Here is a 23,758-nt window from a genome sequence, read left to right as displayed (position 1 = left end):
ACATTTGTTTGATTTTTACATTTGTTAAATTCAGTGTGTCGTCTAAAAGTTCATATACTATTTTATAACTTGTATTTACCAATTATTTAGAGACAAAAATAACTCCAAGACTTGTGTTAACAACAGCAGGATGACATTTCTGACAGGTGTTGGCTTATTGCGCCTCTGTGAAGTGCTTCTTGCCTCTTTGTCGGTTGTGGGTTCCCTGCCCTTGGAGCCCTGAGCACACCTGTCCCTACCTACCCACCTACGAAATGTCTGTATCCTCGGGAAATGCACCGGCATAGAGGGAGCTACTTTTAAAACATTAGTTTCTTCTACTTTGGTCAAGTGCTACTCTAGGCAACCATGGGTGAGATTTGAATGTTAGTTTTCCTAGAGCAAGGCGTTTTCAGGGCAGTGGTATGGCTGGGTAACTTAGATGATGGACAGCTCTTTATATTCACAGCTGGTAGCAGGGTACAGTTCCCTCTCACATGCGTGGGATTCAGTGTCATAGAGCTTAGAGGGACTTGAGAGACCATTTATCCACGCCCTGTATTTTACAGGGGAGGACACCTGGTCCCAGAAAGGGAAACGACTTGCCCAGTGATCAGCGAGTTGGCACAGTGCTGGACCAGACCCTGTGTCTCCAGCATCAATGTGTGATGTAATCAAGAGCCAAGGGGGGGTGGGGCTCTTAGCCTAGGCGTGGGCGCTTTTGGCTGCTGCATCCAGGTGCTCAGTCTAGGGTCCTGATAAAGTTGTTCACTTCCATTTATTTACAAAGCTGTTTATCTCATGATATATCATAGTGACTGGAGTTCTGCTGAAAGCAACGCATCTTTTTAAGATGAAAGCGCTGCATATCCAAAAGATTTTCTTTGAATACTCATGTCCTATGACCGGAGGCAGCAGCATCCATTTTGGCCAATAATACTGTTAGCATCAGTCTGTCTGAGATGGCTTTCTACCAGGAGCATTCTGAGTTCTGTCCTGGGAGTCTCCACTGGGCTTTTCCCTAGGGCATATGATCACGTAGGAGCCCGGATAATGCCAAGAAGGATCGTGTACTTACCCAAAAGATCACTGGAGAATTTCTGTGAAGGTGAATTTTCATTTTTTAATGACATGAAAGTGTAGAATTGGCTGCCGATGGTAATAGCCAGTGTTCATTAAGTGTGCCAGGAACCTTGTGAGGATTTGGTGTCTACCAGCTCAGTTGATGGATTGAATCTTCACACCTACTGTGTGAGTAGGATCCTGTTACTGCCCCCCCCCCTTTATAGTGAGGACACTGAGGCACGGAGAGGTAAGGAACTTGGCCTTGCCCACATGGCTCCGTCACTTCGTAAGTGACGAAGCCAGGACAGAGAGCTAGGAGATCTGCCTCTTGACCCATGTGGCGTTTGTCATTTAAACTTCACGGCGTAGTGCATGGTGAGTTTCGTTCGCCGAGTCCCTCTGAGCGCTGTGGTTTTTCTCTGCTCACCCTCGGTTGTGCTCTCTGCGGCTCCTAGATGCCTCACACCTACCCACGATCCCGTAGCTTTGCTCACACTGATAATTTTCTCAGCTCGAATGACCCTTCCTCCAAATTCTCCATCTGTCAACTTTCCCATTCATCTCACACTGAACCACACATCTGAAAAACCGTTTTGGTCCCCAAGTCAGAAACAGTCTCTTCCCTCCACCCCAAGTCTCACCCCAGGTCTCACAGAATGTGTGTGACCTGTACACATCAGTGAATTCGTTCTGCCTTAGAGTCAAGGTATTTGTTGATGCGATGGCCCCTCCCTAGTTGTACCCCAAGAGAAGTACAGGTACACCTTGGAGATACTGAGGGTTCAGTTCTAGGCCACTGTGATGAAGCAGGTATCACAGTAAAGTGAGCCGTAGTCTTTTTGCTGGTGAAGGGTCTTCCCTTCAATTTGTATTAAAAAAAAAAAAAAAAATCTATGAAGTGCGGTAAAGCAAAGTGTGATCACGTGAGGTCTGCCTATACCATGTTGTGCCCACATGTCGTTCACACGGGTATTTTTTAAAATTATTTGTTGGTTGCATAAATGAAAAGAAGATGTACCAGCAATAGTATTCTTGATTAATAAACTTTCCCTCATAAGTGATGAATATTTGGAAACATTTTTTAAAGGAAATATTTCCAAAATGTCTAACCTTACTGTGCCTTTGGGAGGACAGCCTAGAGAAGAATGTAATTGACTTTCTTCAGTGATGGTGGATTGTCATGCCCTCAGCAGTTTACTGTAGATTAGATGGATCGATCAGCTCCTTATTCAAGTGCCTGCTTTGTACTGAGCAATGTTCTTAGCACCAAGGATACAACGGTGAGCAAATCCGAGTCTCCAATCTCATGAGCTTACATTCTAGAAGTGGTAGGTAATAGCCTAGTAAATAAATAAATAAACAGGATAATTTCAGAGAGCAGTGAAAGGGGGGAAGATAAATGAAGATGCCGTGATAGAGAGTGATAATGGGAGGCTGATGATGGCGATTTAGGATGCACTGTCTGAGCGGATGTGACCCTGGGTGGCAAAGTGGAGGGAGCCGTGGCCTCTGGAGCCAGAGCTGTCCAGCAGAGGGTCTTAGTAGGGCAGGATCAGTGTGATGCATGCACCAGACAGGCGAGGCCAGCACAGCTGGAGGAAGGCGTGAACAGAGACTGGTTCACTATGAGGCAATAGGCAATTAACAGCTAGATTCCGTTTGACCTTGTAGGCTATAAAAAAGAATTTTCAGTTTATTATAAGCAAAGTAGGAAGCCATCAGGAGTTTAAAGCAGGAAATGGTGTAAACAGACAACATTTCAAATATAAATGCATGTACACACACCCCTGATATAAAAAATTGGTCATACTATGGTTTATCTCTGTTGTTAAAAAGTAAATATTTCAAATTGTGTTTCATTAAAGAGTATATGTATTTGAGGTCTTACTATGTATTTATAGTATTTAAAAGTTAATGGAATTATAACATTTATTTTTCTAATTTCCTGCTTGCTTTGACCAACTCATTTTGCAATCTTTTGGTTTCTCTTAAAAATGGTTAAATGTCATCACACATTCATTGCTTCTTGAAATAAGCACCAGCCAGAACGATCTCTATGGAGAAGATAATCTTTCAATTATCTTAGGCCGATGACATGATACTTTACTGTTAAAAATAAAGTAAAATTACCTTCTCAGATTAGATCTTACAGATTTTCCTGTTAACTCCATTTTTAGGTTTTCTGAATCACAGTGACAAGAAGGCACCAATGACCTTGGTTCTCTGACGTTAATGAGTGTGTGAGATTGAGGCCTCCACCCTGCAGTTAGAAATTACACTTGGCAACGATGGCTATAATTTTGTCATTTGTCTAAGGCTGGGCTTGGCTCCTAAAAACTGATGTCGATAGTGACATCTAGTGGATCTCGCATAGATAAGGTTCTGTGACCTATGTAATGTTTAATTAATTGTCAAGTACTGGTTGAGGAACCAGCTCCACCTGTAACATAACCACATTCTAAAATACGGAAAAGCACCCTCTGCCATCCAGTGTGGCGTATCTCCAAGTGCAAAGCATCAGGAATATTGAAACCTACTTTTTCTTCCTGTAGACAGAGGACCCGACCATGGAGCGACCCTACACGTTCAAGGATTTCCTCCTCAGACCGAGAAGGTGAGGCCTTAGGGGCAGGCACCTTTACGTTTGGTTGTTGGTTTTCTCTGAGGAAGAGTCGACTTCTTTTCCTGTTTCATCTTTTTCAAAAGTCATCGTAAATATGAAAGCTGTAACCACGTCATGTCCTTTATAACCATTTTTCTTCCATCACGCAGTCATAAATCTCGAGTTAAGGGATTTTTGCGATTGAAAATGGCCTATATGCCGAAAAACGGAGGCCAGGATGAAGAAAACAGTGAGCAGAGAGATGATATGGAGGTAAGCGGCAGAGCTTCGGGCCTTGGTCTCTCATCCCAGCCTAAGATCATACTAATATTCTACCTTAAGACTTTATAATTTAAAGAAGTTAAAGTTTATGAAGCTTAAATATGAAAAAACTTAAAAGTACCCAGGAATCTGTCTTCGACAATTGACCGTCTTTGTTTTTTAATAAAAAAGATGGAACTTTTTGTTTTGTGCTAAAATGCTAATAACTGACGGGGTTTCTCTGGATCAAATGCCGAACCCATATTTTATTCCTAGCCCCATCCCTCTGTGAAATTCTCACATATTCTCATTGCTTTGGACTTTCAGCTCTGTAAATTCCTTTTAGCCCTTGGAATTGCTTCAAAGTAGATAGAATGATTAAGAAAATCTTTTCCAGGTTTCTTACACATTTGGTGCACAGGTGATACATGCACGAGGAGAGCTTTTCTCTAGAAATGCCATGTTGGAATTAGCTGTCCAGAGGAATTTTCTTTGTTTTCCTCCTGGCATAACTGCCTGTTGACTTTCTTGTCACATACCTCCCCCGTAGGTCCCATTGTCCCTTAGCACACCCTTCAGACAGTGCTGTTTTGTTAGATGGAGTCCAGGCTCATCTTGTTCTGAAAATGTTCATTAAACAAGGCTTCTCTATGGCTTATTTGCACATCTGTTTGCAGCTGCTGGATATATGTGATACGTGAATAATGTGTTATGGGCAAGTTAACCAAACCTCCCTCAGACCAAGAGGTCATGTTTCCAGGCAGTATTTCATTTGTGAGCTTTCATCTCTCAATGTGAAGAGTGAAGTGGGTGGTAGACAGTCATGAATGTTAAGATTTCATAAGCACATCAACAGATTTTTATCTCAAATCCCAGGAATTTTTTACACTCTTCTAGCCTTCCAACAGCAGTCACCAGTGAATTACTTAATTTTCCAGTGACTTTACTAGGGGATGTTAGGAAGGAATACTTAATGCCTAAAATATGTGTTGCAAAATGTAACTCTAACTCTGGTACCGTGAAGCCTGTTTATGTGGCGGTAGCCAGTAGGGAGTTTCTAAGGAGAAAGCTGCAGCTCCTCAACTTCTTCTGGCTCCCATGACTGTGCTAGACACAGAGCAGGAGCTGTACCTCCAAAACCAGCCTCAGAGCCACCCTCCTGGTCACTCGTGCCGTGGACTCTGTTGGAACACCCATCCAGTTCAGCTTATCTTCCCAGCTCCCTTTTACCTTAGGGAGGCGTTAAAAAGACAACAGCTGTAACATGGCCCATGTCCTTGCCACGGCTTTGAACAGCCCTGGAGGCCCTCGGGTTAAAATAACAAACGTGAAATGTGGAAAGAGTATGCCGTGACTTAAGTAACCTAGCAGACCGTACATACCCATCCGCCTCTGTCGCTCCCTGTCACACAGCCGTCACAGAAGGCAGCACAGTCGATGGGCCACGGCTCCACATATTGTTAAGACTCTGCTAGGATTCATTTCTTTGCCCCTTTTTGGGGGACTTTCTTCACACGTGGCGCGTGAAGTTAGTGCAAGAGCGAGAATGCAACGGAGCGAGGAAGGTCGCGGACCGCACGGCATGTCCCCTCTCCCACCTGAGGGACCCGCGTCACGACCCGCCTTTTGATTTTATTCCCCAGCACGGGTGGGAAGTTGTTGACTCCAATGACCCGGCTTCTCAGCACCAGGAGGAGCTGCCTCCGCCTCCGCTGCCCCCAGGCTGGGAAGAAAAAGTGGACAACTTAGGTCGCACTTACTATGTCAACCACAACAACCGGACCACCCAGTGGCACCGACCGAGCTTAATGTGAGTACCGTACGGTGGCTGGGAGCACATCCTCACTCTGCGCAGCAAGGTCCGAGCCCGGCTGCCCTTGGGGACGGGGCTGGGAAACCAGGCCTCTGTCTGGTTTGGGAGCTTTCCTCGGGTCCTGTAGTGCCATGGGGCCCCCCGATTCGGGAAAGAAGAGTGTGGGGAGCCTGTCAGAATCGGCATGTTGTAGAGCCTGTTCCTGTGTGTCAGGTTCTGCTGTTTGAAATATGAAGTAATTTATTTCCTGTGTCTTCTTTATAGAGATTCATGAACGACAGGGCAGGGGTTATTGTGTTTCCTAGATCTATCATGTGTGTGGTGATGATAGCACTTCCCTCTTCAGCTTTAACTATAAAGCTCGCACGGTAACCCAAAAGAGGAAACAGCAAGCAAATCGGCTTTGCAGTTTTCTCATCCTTAAGGTTTTGGATATTTATTTCCTTTAATTGTTTGATTTGGCAACCCTCTCAAAAAACTTTTGTTTTTCCTTTTTTTTTGGGAAATTTATATATCGCCCCCTTGATATAATTAGGAGCACATGGGAGGGTTGCAAACTCAGAATTAGTAATTACTGTTTGTTCTAATCCCTCCCCAGCCTCAGGGACGCAGCAAACTGATTATTGTTTTGTTTACTTGGCAATTTTTGGTTTCATGATCACAAATAAACACTAGTTAAACCTCAGCTACTATTAAAAAAAAAAAAAAGGATTTCAAGGAGCTTCTTTTTTAAGATCATAGTATATATAGGAAGACCTAAAACTATTAATAGGCAATACAAGGCAAAAACAAAGTATTAAAGGAAAAGGAAAAATTATCCTAGAAATCACGAGCTTCCTGGAAGCTAGGAGATGGAGGTCGTTGTCAATTAATGATATAATTTATAAAAAGCCAAGTATTAGGTGAGATCATTTTCTCTTTAATCCAGACTCTGAAGGAAATTTGCTAATGATGTTTTTGAAACACGTGGTATCAGCAGTGTCATGATGGCCGGTTGTGTTGATAACCCTTTTATCTTTAGAAATTGCAAAAAGATATTCCGCTATGACTCTGTCATGATGGCTGGTTGTGTTGATAACCCTTTTATCTTTAGAAATTGTAAAAAGATATTCTGCGTATGACTCTGGGTGGGGAACGTGGCCAAGAAATTTGGACTGGGCTTTGTTTGATTTAGAGAGAAAGCTGGCAGAATCTGTAACGATAGCCAATCCTTCCTACGTCCCCAAGTGGGTTCTTGTGAATATCATTTGTCCTCGGTCAGCTTTGGACTGCCCAACGTAGATGTCAGCTTGTCAGCAGCGTAAATATCTGAACATGGGTATGATGCTGAACTCTTGTTGTAGTAATCTTTTTCCCATGGAAATGGTTTAGTTGGTTCTTTAAATTTTTATTTTATTTTATTTGTTGACTATTTCCCTTTCATGACCATAGCTATTAAAACTATTGTAAGCCATTTGACTACTACTCTAGCTATTTGTAGTTAAAAAAAAAAAAAAATTGAACTCATCTCGGACTTGGTTACAGGTAGTGATCAGAAGAATCTTGGTACCAATACCCTAAGCAAAGCACCATTATCTACCTTTGCCAAACATCATAAAAAAAAGGAATACCTGAAAACATAGCACTCTGTGGGGACCGGCGTGTCATCTGACTTCTGTAGAAAAGTGACCATTCGTGACTGACAAAGGAGGAAATACTAATGGCCAATACAAACATGGAAAGATGTTTGCCTTCATTAATGTTTATACAGACTGAAGTCTATATTTGGGGGAGAAATGGAGGCAATTGCTACTTTCTCTGCCTCACAGAATTATGAAACTAATGAGAGAATTCCTGAGAAAACACTTCATATGTTTTTCTAAACATACCGTCTTTGGTGGCAGTGTCCCAAGGAACTAAACCAAAACAAAAGATAGAACTTATGTGATGCTGGCTCATCGGTAGTCCAGAGGCCACACGGGGAAAATGCTGTTCTTCATCCAAGTTGGGGTTTACAGGCAGTTGACGGAGAAGTCAGTGACTTGACTGTCCCCATCCGTGAGGCAGCTGTGCCGAGAGGAGGAGCTAAGCCAGGAAGGGCATCAGCAGAACTGGGTGGAATTCGAGGAGTGCCTCTTTTTCAACAATTGTGACTTCTAGAAAGCAAGAGAAAAGTTAGATAAGGAAAGCTGGTTTCCACGACGACCACTTCATCCCATCTGAACTATTGGAGCATTTGGGGATCTTTCCCCTTAACCTTACTTGGCTTGGCCAGAAGCCCTCCAGCCTTGCAGAATTAAAGAATTGTTTTCATTCAAAAATATTGGTTTTCATAATTTAGTTTTCACAGAATACTACTGTTCTCTTTGGAGGAAAACGATACTAAGTGTCTTTATTAAAAGGCCGTATCTGAGGAGATCAGACATGTGCTAAGCAAAGAATTAAGACTCTCCTGCTGACTCATTTCTTAACCAGTTTACTACAGACTTGTGTCCCAAACTTTAAGCCCCTGAAAATTTTTCACCCTGAAAAATCTCAGTGCCTCCAGGCCGTTCTTACAAGGTCCTACTCCATCCTGTCTCTTCCAGACTCGCCACCCATCGTCATAAACAGGAGGGGCACGGAAGGGACCCGATCGTGCAAGCTGCTTTCCAATTTCCCTTCTTCCTTAGCCTCGTGGTTGTGCTACCTCCCCTTTCCCCCCGCCCAAAAAGGAAAACAAACCCAGAACACGCCTTTTCTCCTGGCTGTCTTCCAATGTCAGCCCTAATGTGCCTTCCCCTGCCCGGGTCTCTGAGCGCCTTCTGCTCCTTCCGTCATGGCACAGAGCACATAATATCCCAATTCCCTGTTTGAGCACGGACTGTTCTTTCTTATTCACAGATCTGCCCCTTGCACCTGGCACAACGTAGGAGCTCAACACATACCTTTTAACTGAATCAATGACTACAAATGAATCACTTCTGAAAGTGATTATAGGCACGTGGTTTAGTGGAATGTCTAGGGCGGGTTTAGGCCTGAATGTACTACTTAGTACTTTAGAGCAGAAGGCGACCATGGAAGATTCTCCAGCCCTCTCAAATCTGATGGTGACCTTTAAAACACCCTTAATTTTAGATTTGTCCTTATCCTATTTAAATATAAACTGTAAACTTTTTACTGTAAAAGCCACAAATTTTTTTAAATGGTGAGGAGTTATATTAAGACTGTAAATGAACATGAACTTGTTTAACTCAAACCCTTATGTTAACTCTTTTTATTAGCTCTCTTTCTAAAACATTTTATACTTATTCTCCCATCTTAGCAATAATTTAGTCATATCTAGGCAACTCAGACCGTAATTACAGTCACTAATGTATATGAATGTAAATGATATGACACACTGATCTTAATTGGCACTGAACTTGATAAATTTGTGTTTTTTTCTCATCTCTATTCATTTGTTTAGTTCCCATGAAAGTCAAATGAAGAATATATGCGTGAAATTAATGCCTGAACTAGCCACTTCTTAATTTTTTTCTTGCCCCCAATAAAATCATCATCCTGTTTTGTCAGAGTAGAAGTATTTTTACATGTTCATGTTCCCTTTAATGACCATTTATACTCACAGTCAGTTTCAACAGCTTCCATTCCAAAGGTTCTCATTTAGTTGCTTAATTAAATGCAAAAGGCCTCATGGTGTGAACATTTTCATTTTATCACTAAAGGCATCAAAGCCTGTGGTTGGAATTTCAAAAACAGAGGTATCTTGCTTCTTTATGCTATTTAGTTGTTTTTGGATCACACTGATTACTAATTAATGGAGCACGTTAGGTAAGGAAGATTGGCATAATTGATTGTAAATGCCCTTTAAAAAAAAAAAAATCGGTCCTTCCAAAATAATGGAATTCTGTATGCTCCTGAGAGATACAAAATGCAGACATGGCAATATGAAAACCATATTCTTTTCAACCTCATCCCCTCAGAAGTCCCTGTCACAGTGCAGGTATGTGTTAGGACCTGGTGCATAGTCTGTGCACAAACATTTGTCACCCAGTGTTGACTGAATAAATGATGACTGATATTTCAAGTGAAGATTTAAAATTTTGATGACAGTTACATAAAATGTTTTTAAGTAAGGCCAGTCATCATAGAGCGAGATGCTTTCATCCTCAATAAAAAATGAAAGAGGATAATGTAAAATTTCCTTTGCCTTCTTAGATATTACTGAAATATTTTATGTATTTCATAAAGGCAGTTTGATCTTCTAATTTTTTGTGTTCTATAATATCTTATAATTACTTTTTATAATCATTTTGGGCTTAAGATGGGCAAGTCATATAAAAATGACTGTAGCAACATAAAATCACAAATAACAATATTATATTTTCTGACATTTGGTTTTGGAGGTTTCAGAAATTTTATTAGCATACTTGTGTGTCCCTTGATTTTAATTATTTTTTATATGGCCATAATTATGTCAGTTTCTCTGACAGTATCTCTATTTAATGCACTGTTTTTGTCTAGATATATTTTAATATGACTGTAAAATATGAAGGATACATATTTCTGTTAGAGTTCAAAAGTTTGTCTTGGGTATGCAGACACAGTAAAACTTCAATAATTCAGATTTTCATAATAAAAAATTATCATTTTAATACAGATTAGATGGAAACTAACCTTCATACTACTCCTTTTACCAGTAAAGTTAATCATGTAAAGATGTTTGTTTGAAGTACTTAAACTATCTCAGAAACTGGCTTTAAAAAGTCACCTATTTATTTGCATACAAATGTTAATTGCAAATTTGTCACTATTCGGGGACCCAACAGACTCTTTATTGGGATGTAGTATTAGTCTGGAACTGTATTAAAATGTTTTAAAACCTATGTTTTAGGAAGACTCTATACCAAGGGCCCTTGATTAATACTATATTTTAATTAGTCTAAAATAATGTTTTCACATATTTTGAAATATTAATGTGTGACATCATTTTTGTTAAGTGACTATGGTGTCTTATCTAAAGAGTCAGAGCGTTTTCTCTGAAAAACATTTGGACATTTAAACTTCTAGTCTGAAAGCCTCCAAGTAGTGTTTCTCCAGAAGGATGATTGCCTGTAATTTACTACAAATTTTCAAGATAGAATCAATGCTTTCAGATCCCAAATTAAGAGAGTTATATGATGAAAAAAAAAATAGAGTACGAAGTTGCAGTGTTCTTCAAATCGCAGTTGATTTGGGAGGTTGTTGCCAGATGCTTGTGTGAATGTTTAAAAGTAGTTTAACAGGGGGACATGCAGCATGTCATGATTCTGAGCCTCTATCAAAATGAGATCCACAGCAGCCCCCAAAAAATTCATATTGGGGCAGGAGCACTTTTCTGCAGATCCCAGCCTTGAATTTGTACTGTGTACCTTTTTTGGTCTGTTGTTAGTGCCCAAAAGTTGCCTTCTTGTCATTGCTAGACTCCCAGAAGGGTCACTACTGAGTGGTCACGTGTGTGAGCTTCTTGTCACCTCTCTTTAGAAAGGCTTGACATCACTGGGGCAAATAGAGGACTTTGATTTCTTTTCAGTACCACAGTGCATTTTGAAGTATATGCCTGAAAGATGCCCAAAATATTGTGACTGATGATTTAAAAGCTGTATTTATTTGATCGAAACAAACCTAGAGCTATACTTTAGCCAGAATACAGCGGAAGAATTCTCGTATGTAAAGGCCCACTATAATGGTTCGTTTGTTTAACTTACGAGCACTGGCATTTTAGTAGGTGTAAAGCCCATGGTGAGCTTTGGCCTCTCGCTGAAGGGCCACCTATCGACACCAATTCTCCTGTCTCACATCCCCTCACCCCTCTCTCTCAGGGACGTGTCCTCCGAATCGGACAGCAACATCAGGCAGATCAACCAGGAGGCAGCACACAGGCGCTTCCGCTCACGCAGACACATCAGCGAGGACCTGGAGCCCGAACCCACCGAGGGCGGAGAGGGCCCCGAGGTACGCGTCCCCACTGCCTCCAAACTCCACAGCTCCTCCCACCTGTCCAACTCGATTCTGTGTCATCATTTCTTGGTAAAAGCTGTCTAAAAAATAAAGCTTGGATCCTCATAGCTAATTGACAGCCATGGGGAGATTAATTTAGCAAATGCTCATAAAAGCCCTGTTTGATGAATACGTGTATCTATATCATTACAAAAGGGAACAACATTATTTTTAGTATGGAAATCGTAAGCTCTTTCAGTCCGTAACTTTTCTCTGCCCAGAGTCTAACCACATCTTATTAGATGGCAACATGGTTATCATATTGGAGCAATGAACGAGCTCTGTGACTTGTCTGGGTACCAGATGCAAGCTCTTACTGAATACTTTTGATGTCGCGAAAGATATTTATTACCTAGAAAATGCACATTTGGGTGAATCAAAATGTTTTATAGTTTCCTCCTATAATTTCGATAAATTACCAAGGAGAAAAGCTATGAAGAACAAGTTAGCAATTACCATAACTTCCATGCCGCCTCAACAACCGTTTACTTACTAGAACTCCATTAAGGACGTTGTGTTAGGAAGAATATCATTTACGTAATGTTCCAGCGATCAAAATTGGAAAGGCAAAATTAATGATTACATAATAAATTTACTAAAAGGTACTTTATACCAGTGTTTAATTAATGTTTATAGCATCCGGTCTTTTTTCATTGGGAAACTTCAGCAGTCAGAGTGAAAGAAAACCCGCGAAAATCATGAATGAGTTGCTGAGAATATTTTTTAACCCATGCATATAGCAACAAGTGCTGAAAGGAAATCATAGTTCAGAGAAGTGGTACTATGAAGTGGGTTAAGAGCACAGCCCCCGGAAGCAGGCAGGTTCTGGCCCTGCCTCTTCCTAGCTCTGCTACCTTGGGCAGATCACCCTCTGGGCCTGTTTCCTCATCTGTTCATTAAGTAGTAGTCATATCTTCCTGGTGGTTCTTGAGAAGATTGTGTGCCTCCTTAGTTCTCAGTAAATATTAATTATAGTTATCATAATGGTCATTGCTGGGGAAGGGACGAGGGGATCCCTCGTTCCTAGCATTTACCCCAGCATCTCATTCCTTGGTAGCCTTGGGAGACCATTTCAGAAGAAGTGGCCGTCACTGGAGACTCCCTCAGTCTGGCGCTGCCCCCACCGCCATCCTCCCCAGTGTCTCGGACCAGCCCTCAGGAGCTGTCTGAGGAACTGAGCAGAAGGCTTCAGATCACTCCGGACTCCAATGGGGAGCAGTTCAGTTCTTTGATTGTAAGTAATAGTCTTGTTTGGAGGAGAAGCTGAGCAAATATTTTTATCATTTCTTGTAGCTTTAAGAGAATCTTGCATGCACAAAATGACCAAGGGTCTGCCAGCTCCCAGATAGCTCTGACATTTTTCCAAATTCCTTCTAACCTAGGAGAAGCAGGACTACACCAAAATTAGCCCAAGCAGGTGGGAATCTTTTTTGATTTATAAAGAACTCAGAAAGTAGGAGTCCATGACTTCTATAATTATCAGCTTTACATTTGTAGCATTTCTTTTCCCAGCCAGAGGCTCATAAAAAGTACTTTGTGAGAGGTGGTATTTTGCACTGGGATGTAGGAGATGCTGGGTCTCCTAATCGATCCTCTTGAGTCATACTCTGCGTGCGTTATCACCTCATTGCACAGATGAAGGCATGGTTTTTAAGTGACTGGTCCAGGACAGGGTTAGAATGGGAGAGAGAAGATGTCTGCTAAGTCCCAGAGGATGAATCTTTGAGAAAGGTTGTGGAATTGAGACACTGACATCATGGTAGCATCTGCACTTGAGTTCTCAACCATCAGGGACAGTCTTCCTGGAAGCTTCGCATGGGGCTAAGCCCCTAGGAGAAACAACAGAATCAGCCATAAAGACATCTATGTTTGACAATCCAAAAGTGTGCAGAAAAGCCCATAGAAAAGGCCTGCTTGTGCATATAAAATCGAGAAGAAACACAACGTCGGTGTTTCTTAAGAACTTGAACTTAAAGATGTACTGTAGTAAATAAAGATGGTGGTGGTGACTCCACTGAAAATGTCATCCTAGAAAAATAGCCGTTATTACAACCACATCAAATGTAAACAAATAGGAGGACTGCATAAAATATAAGAGCAAGCAAATACAAAATCGTTACTCCTTCAGTTCTAATGTTTGTATTTAAAAAGACACCATTGGCCCATGTTGTATGAGTTGTAGTGACTATTTACTTAATGTGGTTTTATATTAAAATTCTGTGAATGTTTTTCAGAAAGAGAACTACCACGAGACGAAAATGTAGTGCCTAAAGGGGCAGGAAAAAAAAGAGTATGCATATATGTGGTATTTGAATTGGTCAAACCATTTCTGCAGAAACGACATAAGCAATGAAGCCATGTGTTTAAAACCTATGAAGGGAAGGAAGTTTACTGCATGAGTTATAGCAATACTGATTGGATCTGTTAGACTTTTTTTAAAAACCATGTAGATCAGGAGTCCCCAACCCCTGGGCCGAGGACCAGTCCCAGTCCCTGGCCCGTTAGGAACCAGGCCGCGCATTGGAAGGCGAGTGGTGGTCGAGCGAGCAAAGCTTCATCTGTATTTGCAGCCGCTCCCCAGCGCTAGCATCACCACCTCAGCTCCGCCTCAGATGATCGGGCATTAGATTCTCATAGGAGCACCGGTCCCTGGTGCCAAAAAGGTTGGGGACCGCTGAGAAGACAAGTGAGGAGGAACATTATACATTACACATTAGGTTTATTAGGTTAAGCTCACTATGTTCCCTCATTCCTTATCCATACAACCTCAGCTCCATTGAGAAGCTAAAATTATAAATACCTGATCCTTTAGAAGTAGTAGCATTAATTATATTTGAGTTTCTCTAGCCAAAGAATCCAGCTGGTTCTTTGCCAATGATAATAATAATCATATGTGAGCATTTCTTCCTCTATTTGTCTCACATAAGAATTTACCTAGAGGTCACATCCCAGACCAGAGTAGAAAAGACTTCCCAGCTTCTTATTTCCATTTTTAAAGCAACCCTACAGTGTTACGGTGGCCTGTCGAGTCCCCTTTCATTTTTTGACCTCGTTCTCTTATTTTTTGGTGTTCTTTCTAACTAGAGGCCAGTTAAAACCTCAGTCTATTTAAAACACTGAGAATGAAAGTGGACGATAACTTGACTCCTTAAAGGATTACGCTCGTTACTCTGAAAAGAGGATGCTTCATTTAAGAGCGGTGAATAGGATTGGTATGTTTTTTAAACCAGTGGAAGCTCTCTCTAAGCATACGTTTTCTTGATGCTTCCTGTCCTTTCTTCCCCTTCAGCAGAGAGAGCCCTCCTCGAGGTTGAGGTCGTGCAGTGTCACCGACGCGGTCGCTGAGCAGGCCCATCTACCACCGGTAACCCACGCTCATTTCCCATCCTGTTACTTAAAATCATCGGCTACTGAAAATGCGGCTTTTACTTAAAATCATCGGGGCTACTGGGGAAGAGTTTTTCCTGTGCAAACCCACTTACCATATAAACAAGACATTCTAATTTCCTAGCAAATTGCCCCAGGAGAGTGAATTTGTGATACAAAGATTTGTCATTGCCACCAAAAGTCTCTGAAAGGGTAAAAATTTCATTAGTTTTTCACCCAAATTAATACCAGTTCCGATGTGCTCACTTGACTTTAAACTACTTAACTACTTAACTGTTTTAAACTACTTAAAAACATATATTAATAATTGCTCTTTTTAAAAAACTTTAGCTGTAATTCAGTGACCTGTGTTTTAAGAATGTACCGAATCCTTTTAAACAGGAAGAACTCTTCTGGGTTGTCTGCAATGTTCCTTTCTGTAACTAACGGCCCAAACTTTAAACTCCACAAAGCCTCTGTACCTTCTCTCTGAAGGCAGCTCTGCTGACTAAAGAATTAGCTCTAATTTGTTTCTACTCTCCCCCAGTTTTTGTAACTAGCAGCAAATATGGAAGTGTGAGGGGTGTTTAATAATATAGGGCATACATAAAAATGAATATTCAAATTGGACGGCAGACCAGAACTGCCTGGGGAGATGTTTGGTGTACACATTAAAAACAAGAAACGTTATGTAAATTCATTTCTTCTTCTGGAGGAGAAAATATGTGGTTTTAGCATTTTCAAGTTGATATTTGACCGTAACCAATTTTTTTATGACTATGAATCTTCAATCATTTATTATGTGTGAAAATGAAGGGGAAAAAAGTAAACTTACAGGTTTTGAAAGCACAGTGTCTTCCCTATTGTATACATTTTTGCACAACTCAAAAAGATATTTTTTGCCTGGGCGTTAGTCTTTTATGTTTACAATGCGAATTAATGAGTACACTAGTCAACTGAGAAATTAAAATAATAGATTCATTTGGGGGTTATGTCAAATGTGCTGGTTGAGAAGAAGCTTGACAAGCACGTCCTTTCTGGGATGGTCTCATTATGGGCCTCCCCCAAAACAGAACAATCAGCTGTGATGATGGACTAGTGGGTCCTCTTCAACCTCATGATTCTGTGATTTTCTTGATGAATTAATGGCACTTCTTCTCCTTTTCAAAATCAATGTCAATTTTATTTGCCGAAGAGCTCCTTTTCTTGGAAACTGATGATTCCTCCCTCTTTCCTGGTACTCTATAAAGCTGTAAACTCACTGATTACCAGTGGTCTCTTAACTTGAATTTTGAGTCTGGCAGATTTAAGAATCTGCTAATTATTTAACAGCAGGGGCAAAACCATAGCGGTTTTCAAAAATTTTTTTAATATGACATCTCATGCTATTATTATTGAGGTTGTCAATTCATTGTTCACCCAAATCAGACATCTCTGGGTGAGAGGGTGGTGGTGGTCCTATTTTTCTTCTGGTCATCAGTGCGTGCCCAGCTTTACCTGGACAGAGTGGAGCTCAAGGTTCTGATTTCATGTCACCTGCCTTACTGGCTGCAACAGCAGTGATTCTTGATTCAGTAAACAATGGGTGGTCTCCCTAAGTGCATTTCACTGATGTAAATTATCATTCAACAGCCCAGTGCCCCAACTAGGAGAGCACGTTCATCAACTGTCTCGGGTGGTGAGGAGCCAACGGTAATGATACCCTTGATTAGACTTCAATGGCAAACCTTTGGGTTGGTTTTAATACCTTGCATAGTGGTGAATGTACTCTTCTTTTTTTGATGAAATCAGAAAGCATTTTTGTGCTAGAGATGCACATGGTTCTTATTTTAAACTTCTCACTTTCACATTGTTCAAAGGTACTGAGTAAAATAGACATTTTTAGTCTCATATAGTTTTGTTAGGAATACTGTCAAGCTTCGGTTAAGTGTGTTTCATTTGATCACTTAAAATATATTGCCATTCAGTGTTTATACTTCCGATGAGCTTTTACTGTTTATTAGAATGCTTGAGTAAATGAATTTGGTCGGAAGAGAATCGGGGAGGCCAGAGGAATTGAATGCGATCATACGTGTGTGGGTTCTCAGTTGCGCACAGGGCTCTCTCTTGTGTGTTTTCTATACCACACTTTAAACGCTGGATTAGCTTTTCTGTATCACGACCGTGAACCCGTGACCTTTCTCTGCTACTGGGGGCTTTACTCACAAGAACGAACAAGTCTTCATATACTTGCGGGGAGGGCAGGGAGGGAACATATTTAAGAAGTTTAAGAGGTCTAGAAAAAATGGGTGTTTCTCTAAGTTAAGTGTCTGTTGTTCTTATTCATCATTTTAAATAACTTCTAGTATTCATGTTTGCGGGTTGCTCGGATTTCACTGTGTATCTTAATTGCTTGTTTTCTACTTGATCCCTAAAGATAGGTTATCTTAGAGGTTAAGCTTTTTGAGCTGCTATAGCTATCTGAAGAATTTTTCTTATTGTTTCACCTTTATTACATTTGTTATAACTGCTTATTACTTGAGAATTTTTTTAAATACATACGCAATTGCTGACTTTCTGCAGGACGTTGATGACTCAAAGGACAATTTAGTTATATTGTTAGAATTTAATGCTCAGCATTGTACATTGGAAAATCAAATTGACAATCAGCAAAAATCAGCCTAGTTCAAGGTATTGAGCTGCAGTGATTTATGTGAAAGTCATGTGTTGGGTGGACCAGGTTCAGCCACCAGTAGAATTCAAGAAATTCCAAATGAACCAGCATATTTCCTGCTGTGCACTAGAAATTTCTATGGGAGTAGGGCTGCATGGTAGATGAGATCATTTCATGAAATAATTTTAATAGAATCAATGCTAATGAGCATCCTCTGTTATTCATTTTTTGCATTTTTTTGGCCTTGGAACCTGCTGTTGTTGGTATTAGAGTGTTGCGATTGCTGTGCTATCAAGTGACAGGATAGACTAAATCGTGAGAGCGCTGGGCTCCATGGGGAGAGCTACCTGGCAGGACAGAGCGACCGCGTGAATCAGGTCCTGGTGGCCGTCACCACGGTTCTTGTCGTCTTGACTGTGCTCGCCCTTCCCCACCAAGGAATCAAAAAGATGAGCTCGATTTTGTTTTTTTTTGTTTTGAAGCACTGGGCAGTAGTAGTAGTTCTAAACTTTTTACCTACTCTCATGCTTTCTCTGTGCCTAGTGATCTTCCGGCTGCAGGCGGCCAACTTACTTTATGGCTACATTAGAAATTTAGGGAGGTTCGAAAGTATCACATCTGTTTTTCTCCCACACTCACCGTCCCTTGTCACCAATGCCCTTTACTTTCTCTTTTCCAGTTCCATCTCTTGCCACATTTTTTCCCTCCTTACTTCCTCTCCCGTCCCTCTCCATGTCAGCCCCACACTAAAGTGTACAGTCTCATGCTGGAGTTAGGCTCTGTGCTCCCACAGATGTGCACGCGCGTGCGCGCACACACACACACACACACACACAGAGGAAGGTGGGCTCTCATGTACATATTACCTAGCAACTTGGTATTTTCCACCTGCAGTCATTCCTGTGGGACGTGTTAATAATTACATAATATTCCATGATGTGAATGTGACACGGTTTATATAATTTTCCCTCACTGGTGAACATTCAGCTCCCACCCCTATCCCTTTGGCCACTACATACCATGTCCTGGTACATCTATCTTTCCTTGGTAAGGCTTTTATTTCTATAGTATAATGAATAAGCCCTGAGTCTCACCTACTGATACAATCACGACCCTTTTGTTCACGACAAATAAGTGCACACTGGCATCACTTTCCAGCCAGCTAAGCGTGAGCCCTCTCTGTGCGATAATGAGAGGGACAGCATAGTCCTTCTGATCTTTGCTGTACATCGCCTAAAATAAACCGAGGTAACAGGAATGGCAGGGATTGAGCGAATCTTGGAGAGTCTTGGGGTGATCGTGCCAAATGTTTATCATCGAAAAAGCATATTGAAATTTCTACAGTTTCAGCATAATTGAGTTCTTCATTTTAATGAAATAAATGGAGCCACTAGGAAGCCGTAACAAAGTGGCTATTTGGCATTGTGAAACACAGTGACATATTCAGATGAAAAGCCGTGAAATGTTAAGCTGACTAGCAATTTTGACCTTGACTCTTGGCTGATTGTTTCTTAAGGTAGAATGGAATACGCATATGTGCTGACACACGTGGACACGCACACGCACGGCAGTAGAAGTCTGGTTTGGGCTCCAGGGCTAGGCCACTTCCATGATCTGTCCGTGGACGCTGAGTCCCACCTGCGCCCTGGCTGGGTGTGATAGGAGGCAGGGTTTTGAGTCAAAAGTGGCAATCAGCACAAGTTGTTCTCCATGGTCCTTTGGAAAGAAATCTATAAAGAAACATGTTAATAACACCATCTCGCATAAATGGGACTAGATTATAGGTTGCCGATTCAGTTCTCAGTGCGAGGTAGAATGAACATTTTAATCACATTCAGTGCTCTCTACTGCACTTCCAAATTTCCGTGAGCTGATTAGTCCCATGAACTGTGATTAGTTCCAGGAACAAGTAACTGATGGAAAGTCGTACAACTTACAGGACTCAATCCTGAGACTGTCCACAACACAGCCAAGTTATTTTAGTTTATCAGTGTCCTCATAAATACCCTTTCCAGGGATGCTATAATTGTAAAACGGTCCCGAAGGTTTTCAGAATGGAGTTTTCTGAGGGCATATCTCCTTGCCTCTCCCCAAAAATAACTCACCGGGGAAGAGGAGCACAACAGATTCCACTCAGTGCTCCATGTAGCCAAAGCATTTTTGGTCATCATGTAAACAATAGTAGGTCAAAGCTTACCACTTGGGTTCCGACTTGCTTCGGCAGAGACGATTTTTGCAACACCTAGGTAAAAAGTAGCCTGGCAGTAGCTCTTTTGTATTAGTGCCATAGCTAGAGAAGTGGGTAAGAAAGAGCTTCAAAATACTCATGGGAGGATCAAGCCTGCATGTTGGTGTTTCTTCTGTTCTGGCTGAATCCCACACCTAGATCCAGGAAGCTCTGTGATCCGAGTGTTGGAATGGCCGTTATGGGGCCTTCGGGAGTTTATCTGGAAATCTGTCAATGGAATAGTTACTGCTGTTTTGCAGAAAGTTTTCTTACAAATTATCTTGCCTGGTAAACATGTTTTAGAAATAACCATCGAGGCCGCTGGTTCATGGCCTCAGTTTTTTTTGCTGGAATGTGCTGTCGAGCTCATGAAGTAGATTATTTAGCCTTGTTAACTGAAGTCCCCAAATTCCATGGCAGCATCCTTGATCATGCTTTCTAATTCAGGGTCCTGCAGCAGACTAGGGACTCTCTGATGTGACTCTCTCTGTCAAGGCACATTGTTGGTAGTGAGCACGAAAGATGGTACACACACAGGGAGAAGCTGGGCCAAGAGATTTCTATCCTCAGCCTACTAAGAAAACTACACCTGGTACAACATCTGGAGAGTTAGAAGATCCTAATCAGGGAAGATGTAGCCAGAACGAAGCAGTTTCCTTTTGTAACCTCACGTAGTAGATTATTCCTGACGTTTGGCCTCTTGCTTCTTTTCCATTCTCCTGGGAACATTGGTAGCCGTGGCTGGCATCTTGTTTCTGAGCCCACCTCCCTTAGAGTAGCACCCCTCTCCCAGTTAGAGATCTTGTACGCAGCTTCCCAACACCCAGTACTTCCTCCTGGCACAGCACTGACCTCAAATGTCCATCTCATTGCCTCCATGACTCACTGAAACAGCCTCGCTATTCCAATATTTCTCCACCCCGACTGCATATCTCACACTGCTTCTCATAAGCAGAAGTGTCTCAGGAATCCTTTTTCGATCTAATTTGGACTATCTAAATATAGTCACTTTATCCTAGATGTGTCTCCAAACCCGGAAACTGCCTTTGCTTCCTTCACCCTTCACAGAGACAGACTCTGCACGGGCAGACAGGGTAAATACAGCCTCAGTTATCAGGCTGCTTTGGAATTCTCACCTCAGATTGCCAGGTGGCTTCTTGAGCTGGGGCAGTTGAGGCGTCCTGATCAGTCCTCTCGATTATATGCCACTCATGTGAACGCAGACCTCCCCTGAAAGATAGAAGTGTCCTAAGCTGATGACGAATTTAAGAATAAGCAAGGAAGGAGCACGTCCCCGTAGCAGCTATATTGAGGAAAGAATATTCAGAGCATTCTTAGTACAGACAATAACATTTTGACAATCCCTTTATGCTCTACATGGTTTGACAGTAAAATTTAGTAACTAAAACCTATTATTGTGTTTTTCTCTTTCCTGATAATCACACTAGCAATGACCCTTCGTAGTTAAGACTTCAGGGCCTTACGACTGAGTTCTGTAAGATTTTGGACTCCATAGCCATACGGGGTTCATTGCACAGTAGATCTGAAGCTGCTGGAAATCTGTTGCTGTTTACCAGACACCGATGTTCTCGGTACAAACAGAATTAACTTACTTTCTCTAGAAAAAAATAATTCTCTGGGTGTACATTACTTTATTAAACTGATTGGAAAACAAATGCAAGATATTAAATAATAATGATTTCTTACACAAACAGCCATCAGTGGCCTATGTACATACCACGCCGGGCCTACCTTCAGGCTGGGAAGAGAGAAAAGATGCTAAGGGACGCACATACTATGTCAATCATAACAATCGAACCACAACTTGGACTCGGCCTATCATGCAGGTATGCAGATCGCCGTACAACTGGAAATGGCAGGCGGTGGAAGCTCCACGTCCCTGAGATTTATGTATAGTTCTGAAAAAAAACCACATTTTAGAAATCTTTTTTTTTTTTTACAAGGAAAATGCATTATTTTAAGCGTAATATTTGCCTAAGGAAGAATTTGCTCCCCAAATCAGTTTATCCCTAGATTTATTTTTTAAATGTCACGTGAAAGATATTTTCAAAGTAAGAGCCTATTACAGTGTGTAGCTTCTCTCCCAACCCCCTTCTTCCCTGAGGCTAGTTTTTATGTTGGGCTAGTGATTCATTTTTATTTCCCTTGAATGTGTTCTCCCATTATTATGTTTAATCATTTCCTCCATGCTTTAAATAGGCCCGACCTCTTATTATTGCTGGCTGTGTTGTTGTTTGGGTCCACAGCCCTCATCACACACACACACACAGGGAGATCCTCATGTGAAGCTAACTTGTTTTTGCCTCCAACATAGCTTGCAGAAGACGGTGCATCTGGATCCGCCACAAACAGTAACAACCACCTAATCGAGCCTCAGATCCGCCGGCCTCGTAGCCTCAGTTCGCCAACAGTAACTTTATCCGCCCCGCTGGAGGTGAGAAGGCCGCTCCTCTAACCGGGGTCACGTCTGTCCCGTGACTTCTCATTCTCTCTTCTCTCTTAACTTGGACTTCCGTTTTTGCAGCCACTTTCCTGTCTCTGACCCGTCATTGTGTTCGTGGTGAAGGGTGTTCTTGTGCAGCCTTACTACATGCTTCTCTGTTCCGCCCGGCTCACATCTGATTTTCATTCTCATTTGGCTGAGGCCGTGGTGACTTGCGCTGGACGTGTGGGCACCTCTTTTCAGAACTTTCTCCATTCTTGTGTTTCGCTCCTTATTGCTTGTGACCTCATTAGACTTGCATAATAACTCTTTCAAATACCAATGCTTATATTGAGTTTTAAAAAAAAACAGCTATGGCTTTGATCATTTTGTTTTTTTTCTTTTCGACTCTAGGGTCTCTCATTGTATGGGCATACGTGTTTCTGATGCATATTTGCATCTGTAAGTCATTGCTGGGCATCTGCTTGTGCTCTCCTGTTTGTGCGATTTTAGTGCCATCCCTTAACATCACAGGTGTCAAAGAATCCAGAGAGTAAACAGTTGAGGTGCTAAACTTGACTGTGTCTTAGAGATAGTTGTGGGTTTCTCTGTGCCCTGGGCTTAAGATGCTGCTAAGCGGGAATGGACAGTAGCTTTTCCAGACTGTGATACGTCACGGGTAACTGTGCGATTCCAGGTGGTCGTCTCTGATGATACAGGTTTTCTTCTTTGTGCTCTGCAAATTGCCAGTCCAGTCCCTATTAGACTGTGAGCTCATTAAGAGCAGGCGTGCTTTGCTCTACCCTCTGTAAAAATCTCCATCCATAATGCTCAATATTTGGGGTATGTACCCAGTAGCTATCAAAAGATGGTGGTTATAAGTCATTAACGTTGTGTGTTTAACCAATAGGAAAACCTTAAAGTTAGATCGATTTAAAAATAAAAGCATGATGGAAACAGATTTTTTAGGAGCTTCCCCCATCCCTTTTCAAAGAGGAGCATTCCATGATACCCAGGTACATTTTGACACATCTGGCAAATCACATAACAAGAGTTCTAATGCGCATTATTATTCCTTAGGGTGCCAAGGATTCACCCATACGTCGGACTGTGAAAGATACCCTTTCCAATCCACAGTCCCCACAGCCATCACCTTACAACTCCCCCAAACCACAACACAAAGTCACACAGAGCTTCCTGCCACCGGGCTGGGAGATGAGGATAGCGCCAAACGGCCGGCCTTTCTTCATCGACCATAACACAAAGACCACGACCTGGGTAAGGTTGCTGCTTTTATTTGGCTCCGTTTTCGTCGTGAGGTCTGGCATGGATTCCTCATTTCTTCATTC

General features: G+C 41.7%; 1 protein-coding gene across 10 annotated transcripts in view; it reads left to right on the top strand.

The window, feature by feature from the left end:
* The window catches only part of NEDD4L (neural precursor cell expressed, developmentally down-regulated 4-like, E3 ubiquitin protein ligase), a 217,115-nt gene that overhangs the window by 140,620 nt on the left and 52,737 nt on the right, over nucleotides 1–23,758 (top strand). For 4 of the 10 annotated variants that reach the window (XM_011361097.2, XM_011361101.2, XM_023531152.1 and 1 more), the window contains 10 exons: nucleotides 3,597–3,658; nucleotides 3,817–3,919; nucleotides 5,551–5,717; nucleotides 11,543–11,675; nucleotides 12,778–12,954; nucleotides 15,010–15,084; nucleotides 16,719–16,778; nucleotides 21,682–21,813; nucleotides 22,302–22,421; nucleotides 23,490–23,687. In XM_011361097.2, the coding sequence (XP_011359399.2) occupies nucleotides 3,597–3,658; nucleotides 3,817–3,919; nucleotides 5,551–5,717; nucleotides 11,543–11,675; nucleotides 12,778–12,954; nucleotides 15,010–15,084; nucleotides 16,719–16,778; nucleotides 21,682–21,813; nucleotides 22,302–22,421; nucleotides 23,490–23,687 (1,227 nt within the window). The remainder of the gene's footprint in view (nucleotides 1–3,596; nucleotides 3,659–3,816; nucleotides 3,920–5,550; nucleotides 5,718–11,542; nucleotides 11,676–12,777; nucleotides 12,955–15,009; nucleotides 15,085–16,718; nucleotides 16,779–21,681; nucleotides 21,814–22,301; nucleotides 22,422–23,489; nucleotides 23,688–23,758) is intronic. The other 6 variants (XM_011361102.2, XM_011361099.2, XM_011361098.2 and 3 more) reach the window with 5 other exon arrangements.

This window comes from Pteropus vampyrus, unplaced genomic scaffold (genome assembly GCF_000151845.1).
Source record: "Pteropus vampyrus isolate Shadow unplaced genomic scaffold, Pvam_2.0 Scaffold62, whole genome shotgun sequence".
In the NCBI taxonomy this organism is placed as follows: domain Eukaryota; kingdom Metazoa; phylum Chordata; class Mammalia; order Chiroptera; family Pteropodidae; genus Pteropus; species Pteropus vampyrus.
The sequence above is the reverse complement of the archived record's forward strand: the minus strand, read 5'-3'. Positions and strand labels throughout refer to the sequence as shown.